The sequence below is a fragment of the Thalassophryne amazonica genome, chromosome 1, assembly GCF_902500255.1.
Source record: "Thalassophryne amazonica chromosome 1, fThaAma1.1, whole genome shotgun sequence".
NCBI classification, from domain to species: domain Eukaryota; kingdom Metazoa; phylum Chordata; class Actinopteri; order Batrachoidiformes; family Batrachoididae; genus Thalassophryne; species Thalassophryne amazonica.
Window position 1 is genome coordinate 38,082,198 of NC_047103.1, and position 9,523 is coordinate 38,091,720.

General features: G+C 39.4%; 1 protein-coding gene across 1 annotated transcript in view; it reads right to left on the bottom strand.

Moving 5' to 3' along the window:
- The window catches only part of ube3c (ubiquitin protein ligase E3C), a 73,369-nt gene that overhangs the window by 5,958 nt on the left and 57,888 nt on the right, over positions 1-9,523 (bottom strand). The window contains exon 18 of the mRNA XM_034176628.1: positions 2,441-2,689. Coding sequence (XP_034032519.1) covers positions 2,441-2,689 — 249 coding nt within the window. The remainder of the gene's footprint in view (positions 1-2,440; positions 2,690-9,523) is intronic.

Consider the following 9,523-nt stretch of genomic DNA (forward strand, 5'->3'; position numbering starts at 1 on the left):
AATCCCCACTCACACGAAGTTTGTGTTAGTTTTTGTCCGACAAAAAAAAAAAAAAAATTCTTCCAGCAAAATTAGTTCCTTGTCAGCTGATATCTGCAAAGTTGTATCAGAAAGTTTTGTGTGCATTCAAAATTTTGAGGGGAGTTCAGATGAATGTCTTTCCTGCTGCCTGGACATTTGTTTTGACAGTGAGAGTAGGACAGAGTGAGCAACATGCAGCATTCTCATCCGAACACAGAGAAAACTGACTCCCAAGTGATTTAGCCAGCGTATGCTGACAGCCCCGTCCCCACCATGTAGTTCGGGTTGGTACTGCATGGTATGGTGCAGGTCTGGCTTGATTTGCGTTTCCACCGCAGACAGAACCCTTTTTGTTTGGCTGGCGGAACACAATTGCATTCAGCACACGTACGGAGTCTCTTCTCCACAAGGAGGCCAAACAGAGTAATTTAGCATTTAAAAAAATTTATTTAAAATTCTTGTCTTGGCGGATCATGGAATTTATTTTCATTGTGTGCAAAATTCTAGAGAATCAGCTGATGGCTGTGGTAAATGATGACATGAATGAATGTGGCGCTGTGACTCAACTTTTAAAATAAGTTAATTATCTTGTTGTGGCAGAAAGTGCCGGCATTCTCTGGCTCAGGCTGAGAAATGCACTGAGAACAGACACAGACGGACTTATTTAAAAATGCTACATTTCTTCAGCCATGACAAGGAACTAATCTATTTTTAGATGTCGCTTTCCAAAATAAGGAAGCTTTATCTGGATAGGTTTTCATCAGGCTGTGATGATGAATCCGACTGAAACGACATGAGATAAGCTTAAGACTTTATATTTAGTCCATCTGTGTGAATGGTTTTAATATTTGTAACACTCTGATCTGCATTATGACTGTAGCTTTTAGTTTTTCAGCCAATCAATGGGCAGCATCAATGGACACATTTTGACTTATGAGTAATTTACAAGAAACGTGCATCAACAATTGCATAACTTACCAACAACTTATAGCCCGCGTATGCGGGACGTATAAGCCATACGCTGGCATACATCGAAAATATTGTGCATGCCAAAAACTTTTCTACATACTCGCCGTATTACGATGTATGTCGGCGTGCTTCATCGAGCTCTTAACTCATACATAACTTACCTATAACCTATTAGATGTACGTCAGCGTATGCCAGCGTTTTAAATACGCTCGACATACACTGGCAAAATCGTCAAGGTGTGACAGGGGTTTTAGATAGTTGCTTCGATAACAGATTTATTGGTTATGCATTTCATGCCGTTTCGTGCATTTTGTGCACCTCCTGCAAATCCACTTACTTTTTCTTTACTACAAATGCTGATGTCACACAGGGATAAGGATACTTAAAAATCAGGCTGACTGATCCTAAAACTGGAGAAAATTACTGGCAAAGAATGACGCAGACTGTGACCACAATGGACTCAGCCACGGTTAAGATAACATTTCCTTTATAACAATAGAAAGTAATTTCAATTTCAATTTATTTTTCTTTATATAGCGCCAAATCACAACAAAGTACAGTTTGAAATTCCAGTGAAGATGTATCAACAGGTCTTAGGCACAGTATCCCAAATAAAAATTAAAAAACTGGTTGACAACTTTCACAAGGTATGTTTTGCAGTATTTGTATAATAATGTAGCGTTCTACTTATTTTGCCAGTTCCATGAGTTATAGATTAACCCTTGACCAATACATCCTTTGGCTAAAAGAACAAGCAATACTTTTGTGTTTCAGTTCTCCCAGTCAGTTGTCATTATGTGCTAATGTAAGAGAATTACTGTTGTTATCTTGCTTGCTTTGGCTATATTGTGAGGGCAAATGCAGGGCAGACTGCTCCTAAGGTGTGCCTAATCTTTCACAAATTGTTTTCCCGATCGTGTTTGCAACGACCTATTTGCAACCAGGAAGGCTACATTGTAAGTCAACCATAAATTTCAGGTGTTGTTTGAGAAGAGCTAATAAGACGCGTTAAGGTCTTGAGCAAACAGGAGCTACAGCTAGAGTGCAAATCTGAGCCTAGGTGAGTCAGGGTGGTGGTCGTGGCTCGTCTTTTTGGCCTTGAGCTTTGGAGCGGACGTGCTTAACAGCAGCTAGTGGCTTCTGTCAGGCGTGTTCTGAAATAAATTCAGGAAAAAGGCAGGTGGCACAGTCAACAAAGCGGCTGTGTTCCTTGCTCTGCACCAGAGCTTAGAGAGACGGTGGCGACGTGCTTTATCTCTCTGAGTGCTGAGAAGTGGTACATCATGAAGGAAATGAATTATTAACGCCACAAAGAAAAAACAAACAGGAGGAACAAGAGACTGTTGAATGAGAAGCAGTCACTAGGACTGACTCGGAGATGGGAAAAAAAAAAAAATGGACATGAATCATTTATCAAACTTCATCCCACTTTATCCCAAGCCCAGTCACCTGAGCTTCCCCCAGGTCGTTGTTGACAACTGTGAAGTTGAGACCCAGCTCCTCCACATCACCCTCATAGCTCTTAAGGAAGAGAAGGTTTCGATACATCTCTGGATCCAATGAAGCCAGATGGTGGATGTCCACATCAGCACTGGTTCCCAACAGCTTGGACAGGAAAAAACTGGCAAAAGGCAATTCCACCAGCATATTTTCATACAGTGCCTGTGGAAAAATGAGACACTTTAAATCCCCCTCAAATCAGGTTTGAGATTGTACATAGGTGCCATTTTTCTTTTGTACAATTTTTCATTAGGCTCTTCTGATATGCCTCCTGTCCATTCAAACAGAGATGAAAAAAAAAGCCACGGATTGGTGGCACCTGACTCCATTTAGGGACACATTATCTTTCAACTCCACATCTGCCCTCCTCATCATCAAGGGTAGTTCTACTCTACAGAATACAATGCATATGGTCTAAAAAAAGTACTTGTGATACTGCATGTGTGTCTGTATATATATATATATATATATATATATATATATATATATATTTTTTTTTTTTTTTTTTTCATATTCCGCCCCTGCTAGCTGTAATACCACTGCAACAGTATGTTCCTTTGAATGTTAAAGATGTTCAACTGTCTTTGTTTGCTGCAGTGGCAAGGTCAAACCAGTTTATGGTCCAGTATATTATGACTGTGCCAGACTTAAGAACATCAGCTGGGAAACACCTTTTCATCCAGGAGGTTAGCTTTATTGCTTCCCTACACAGACTGAAGGAGAAACACGTTCCTACACAGAAAATACTTTGTCTCAACTTTTGGTAATAAATCAGTCATTTTCTACTTTTTTCATTACAAAAATGGAAACCTCAATAGAGCCAAACTACTTAGGAGTGATACTTGTACATGATATACAAGAAAGCAGAAACTACATTAAACTTCAGATAATACACTCAAATGATCATGATATGTACCTAGACACAAATCAGCTCAAATAAGGTCTGCAAAAATTAGTGTGGAATCAAAACAGCTTTTTCTGGTAACTGCTACTTATTATTATTATTATTATTATTAATAACCTTGCCAGTGAGAAACAATTTTCTTAAGATGAGTGTGCTCCATTTTTAACTACACTGACTGTCTAACATGATCTCTCACCGCTGTAGCACTTTAGACCAGCATACGTGCCGAGTGAGCATCCTTATAAACTAACCAAACAAACAGTATAAATTCTTAAGGGGTCACTGAATAAAACATTAAGATAACTGAAATAACTAAATAGACTGAACCATGTATTGAGTCACAACCTTAATGTTACTAAACACAATTTTAAAAATTTTAATACAACATCCATTACATACATTTACCATTGGAACTGTCGGGATTTGTTACTGGCAATGGTGTAGATTGCATGCTATTGTGGCTGAGATCTTACTTAAAGTCTCTTTTTCAAGAGACCTGGCCAAGAACAGTAGCATACATTGTAGTTTCACACACCTCAAAATGAAATACATGAAAAATTAACTGAAAACACAATACTGTTAAAACATTTCCAAATTTCAATTCAGCAGCATCAGTTGGTCAAATAATACGTTGCCATAGAACTGAGTTTCCCCATCATGCTGATAAGCAGGTGTCGCACATGCCTGTTGATGCAGGTACTGACTCTCATATTGCAAAATTGCAGGTGGGTCTGGCCACAGTGAAAATCTGGACGATCAAATTTTTTGCAATTGAACTCAAAAGAGAGAGAACTGTTATGAGGCCTGCTACTAGTGATTATTTAACTATCTATATGGGTGACTGCAATTAGTCAGCAAAAGAGCTAAAAATCTTGGGGTGATTTTTGATTCATCGGTTTTTTTAACCTACATATTGGAGAAGTGGCTCAGACTGTTATTTTTTCATTTACGTAATACTGCAGCGATGAATAGCCCTAATCAGTCTATGGCTACTAGTAAAACAACAATTCATGCATTTTTATCCTCCAAATTTAACTACTGTAATGTATTATTTTCCAGTTTACTGCATAAAAATACAAGGCGTCATCAGAAGATTCACAATACAGCTACTAAAGTTTTAACTAGAACTAGGACATTTGATGACATCACACCTGTATTAGACTCCCATCTTTGATTTCCTGTGAATGCAAGAGCAGAGGTTTAAGGTTCTCTTGTTGATTTTAAAAAATACTAAAGGGTTGTGCACTCACGTATGTTCCAAAACATAAACCTTATGTGCCATCCTATGCCCCGTACGCTCAGGATGAAAATAAACTCTGTGTTCCTACAGTTAAGATGAAGAAGAATTCTACAGTAATGGAATTATAAGCAGAGCACATTCTTAATGGTGAGCTAAAATATGGCCAGATTTTGCAGTCATTATAATTCTGTTATCACAGAATTGTCCAAAAGTCCACAAGGCTGGAGACCTTTCACTTACCAAATTCCTTACTTTGTGGAATTTCTGCAACTTGATGTTTGTCAAATTCTACTGACTTTTAACTACAGAGTCAAAACACATTATTTCTGTCATTTATAATGAGTTTGTCTTAATTTGCTTTAACTTTAGAGGGTTTCATGTACAACCCAATTCCACTGAAGCTGGGACGTTGTGTAAAATGTAAATAAATACAGAATACAATAATGCGCAAATCCTCTTCAACCTATATTCAATTAAATACACCACAAAGACAAGATATTTAATGCTCAACCTGATAAACTTTATTGTTTTTGTGCAAATATCTGCTCATTTTGGAATGGATGCCTGCAACACTTTTCAAAAAAGCTGGGACAGTGGTACAGTAGTATTCAGAATAATAGCAGAGCTATGTGACTAAAAATATTAATCCAGGTTTTGAGTATATTTCTTATTGTTACATGGGGAAACAAAGTACCATTAGATTCAGTAGAGTCTCACAAATCCAACAAGACCAAGCATTCATGATATGCACACTCTTAAGGCAATGAAATTGGGCGATTAGTTTAAAAAAAAATAATAATAATAATGTAGAAAAGGGGGTGTTCACAATAATAGTAGCATCTGCTGTTGACACTACAAACTCAAAACTATTATGTTCAAACTGCTTTTTTAGCAATCCTGTGAATCACTAAACTAGTATTTAGTTGTATAACCACAGTTTTTCATGATTTCTCCACATCTGCGAGGCATTAATTTTGTTGGTTTGGAACCAAGATTTTGCTCGTTTACTACTATGCTTGGGGTCATTGTCTTGTTGAAACACCCATTTCAAGGGCATGTCCTCTTCAGCATAAGGCAACATGACCTCTTCAAGTATTCTGACATATCCAAACTGATCCATGATACCTTGTATGCGACATATAGGCCCAACACCATAGTAGGAGAAACATGCCCATATCATGATGCTTGCACCACCATGCTTCACTGTCTTCACTGTGAACTGTGGCTTGAATTCAGAGTTTGGGGGTCGTCTCACAAACTGTTTGCGGCCCTTGGACCCAAAAAGAACAATTTTACTCTCATCAGTCCACAAAATATTCCTCCATTTCTCTTAAGGCCAGTTGATGTGTTCTTTGGCAAATTGTAAACTCTTCTGCACGTCTTTTATTTAACAGAGGGACTTTGCGGGGTATTCTTGCAAATAAATTAGCTTCACACAGGCATCTTTTAACTGTTTCAGCACTTACAGGTAACTCCAGACTGTCTTTGATCATCCTGGAGCTGATCAATGGGTGAGCCTTTGCCATTCTGGTTATTCTTCTATCCATTTTGATGGTTGTTTTCTGTTTTCTTCCACGCGTCTGTTTTTTTTTTTTTTTGTCCATTTTAAAGCATTGGAGATCATTGTAGATGAACAGCCTATAATTTTTTGCACCTGCGTATAAGTTTTCCCCTCTCCAACTTTTTAATCACAACAATGTCTTGAACGTCCCATTTTCCTCAGGCTTTCAAAGAGAAAAGCATGTTCAACAGGTGCTGGCTTCATCCTTAAATAGGAGACACCTGATTCACACCTGTTTGTTCCACAAAATTGACAAAATCACTGACTGAATGCCACACTACTATTATTGTGAACACCCCCTTTTCTGCTTTTTTTTTTTTTTTTTTTTTACTAATAGCCCAATTTCAGAGCCTTAAGAGTGTGCATATCATGAATGCTTGGTCTTGTTGGATTTGTGAGAATCTACTGATACCTTGTTTCCCATGTAACAATAAGAAATATACTCAAAACCTGGATTAATCTTTTTATTCACATAGCACTACTATTATTCTGAACACTACTGTATGTTTACCACTGTGTTACATCACCTTTCTTTCTAACAACACTCAATAAGCCTTTGGGAACTGAGGACACTAATTGTTAAAGCTTTGTAGGTGGAATTCATTCCCATTCTTGCTTGATGTACGACTTCAGTTGTTCAACACTCCGGGGTCTCCGTTGTCATATTTTGCGCTTCACAATGCTCCACATATTTTCAGTGGGTGACAGGTCTGGACTGCAGGCAGGCCAGTCTAGTACCCGCACTTTCTTTTACTATGAAGACACGCTGTTATAACACATGCAGAATGTGGCTTGGCATTGTCTTGCTGAAATAAGCAGGGACGTCCCTGAAAAAGACGTTGCCTGGATGGCAGCATGTGTTGCTCCAAAACCTGGATGTACCTTTCAGCATTGGTGGTGCCATCACAGATGTGTAAATTGCTCATGCCATGGGCACTAACACACCCCCATACCATCACAGATGGTGGCTTTTGAACTTTGGTAACAATCTGGATGGCCTTTGTCCTCTTTTGTCCGGAGGACAAGACATCCATAATTTCCAAAAATAATTTGAAATGTGGACTCAGACCACAGCACACTTTTCCACTTTGCGTCTGTCCATTTCAAATGAGCTCAGGCCCAGAGAAGGTGGCCGCGTTTCTGGATGTTGCTGATGTATGGCTTTCGCTTTGCATGGTAGAGTTTTAACTTGCACTTGTAGATGTAGCGACGAAGTGTGTTAACTGACAATGGTTTTCTGAAGTGTTCCTGAGCCCACGCAGTAAGATCCTTTACACAGTGATGTCGGTTTTTAATGCAGTGCTGCCTGAGGGATCAAAGGTTACAGGCATTGAATGTTGGTTTTCGGCCTTGCCACTTACGTGTTGAAAGTTCTCCAGATTCTCTGAATCTTCTGATTATATTATGGACTGTAGATGATGGAATCCCTAAATTCCTTGCAACTGAATGTTGAGAAACATTGTTCTTAAACTGTTGGACTGTTTTTTTCACACAGTTGTTCACAAAGTGGTGATCCTCTCCCCATCTTTGCTTGTGAACGGCTGAGCCTTTTGGGGATGCTCCTTTTATACCCAGTCATGACACACAATTAGTGTTCTCAGTTCCCAAATGCTTACTGAGTGGTGTTGGAAGGAAAAGTGATGTAACACAATGGTAACATACCACTGTCCCAGCTTTTTTGAAATATGTTGCATGCATCTATTTCAAAATGAGCAAATATTTGCACAAAAACAATACAGTCTATCAGTTTGAACATTAAATATCTTGTCTTTGTGGTGTATTCAACTGAATATAGGATGAAGAGGATTTGGGGAGGTGATGGTCTAGTGGTTAAGGTGTTGCGCTTGAGTCCAGAAGATCATGGGTTCAAATCCCAGTCCTGACTGGAAAATCACTAAGGACCCGTGGGCAAGGCCTTTAATGCCCTATTGCTCCCGGTGTGTAGTGAGCGCCTTGTATGGCAGCACCCTGACATCGGGGTGAATGTGAGGCATAATTGTAAAGCGCTTTGAGCGTCTGAAGCAGATGGAAAAGCGCTATATAAATGCAGTCCATTTACCATTTGCAAATCATTGTATTCTGTTTTTATTTACATTTTACACATCATCCCAACTTCATTGGAATTGGGGTTGTATTATTGGTGCTTAGATTTCTGACACCGTTATTTTAATTTTGTACTTAACTGTGTTTTAATGTATTTTGATGTTAAAACACTTCATCTTCACATCTCAGCTGAAAGTGCTAAATGAATAAAGTTATTAATTTTATGACCTTTTATAGCAAAGAAGATCTAAAACTTTTTCCACATACACAATATCACCATTTCCCTCAAATATTGTTCACAAACCAGTCTAAATCTGTGATAGTGAGCACTTCTCCTTTGCTGAGATAATCCATCCCACCTCACAGGTGTGCCATATCAAGATGCTGATTAGACACCATGATTAGTGCACAGGTGTGCCTTAGACTGCCCACAATAAAAGGCCACTCTGAAAGGTGCAGTTTTGTTTTATTGGGGGGGATACCAGTCAGTATCTGGTGTGACCACCATTTGCCTCATGCAGTGCAACACATCTCCTTCGCATAGAGTTGATCAAGTTGTCAATTGTGGCCTGTGGAATGTTGGTCCACTCCTCTTCAATGGCTGTGCAAAGTTGCGACAACGAACTGGAGTCAGGTCGAGACCCCAATGAGGACGACGAGCATGCAGATGAGCTTCCCTGAGACGGTTTCTGACAGTTTGTGCAGAAATTCTTTGGTTATGCAAACCGATTGTTTCAGCAGCTGTCCGAGTGGCTGGTCTCAGACGATCTTGGAGGTGAACATGCTGGATGTGGAGGTCCTGGGATGGTGTGGTTACACGTGGTCTGCGGTTGTGAGGCTGGTTGGATGTACTGCCAAATTCTCTGAAACGCCTTTGGAGACGGCTTATGGTAGAGAAATGAACATTCAATACACGAGCAACAGCTCTGGTTGACATTCCTGCTGTCAGCATGCCAATTGCACGCTCCCTCAAATCTGGCGACATCTGTGGCATTGTGTTGTGTGATAAAACTGCACCTTTCAGAGTGGCCTTTTATTGTGGACAGTCTAAGGCACACCTGTGCACTAATCATGGTGTCTAATCAGCATCTTGATATGGCACACCTGTGAGGTGGGATGGATTATCTCAGCAAAGGAGAAGTGCTCACTATCACAGATTTAGACTGGTTTGTGAACAATATTTGAGGGAAATGGTGATATTGTGTATGTGGAAAAAGTTTTAGGTCTTTGAGTTCATCTCATACAAAATGGGAGCAAAACCAAAAGTGTTGCGTTTATATTTTT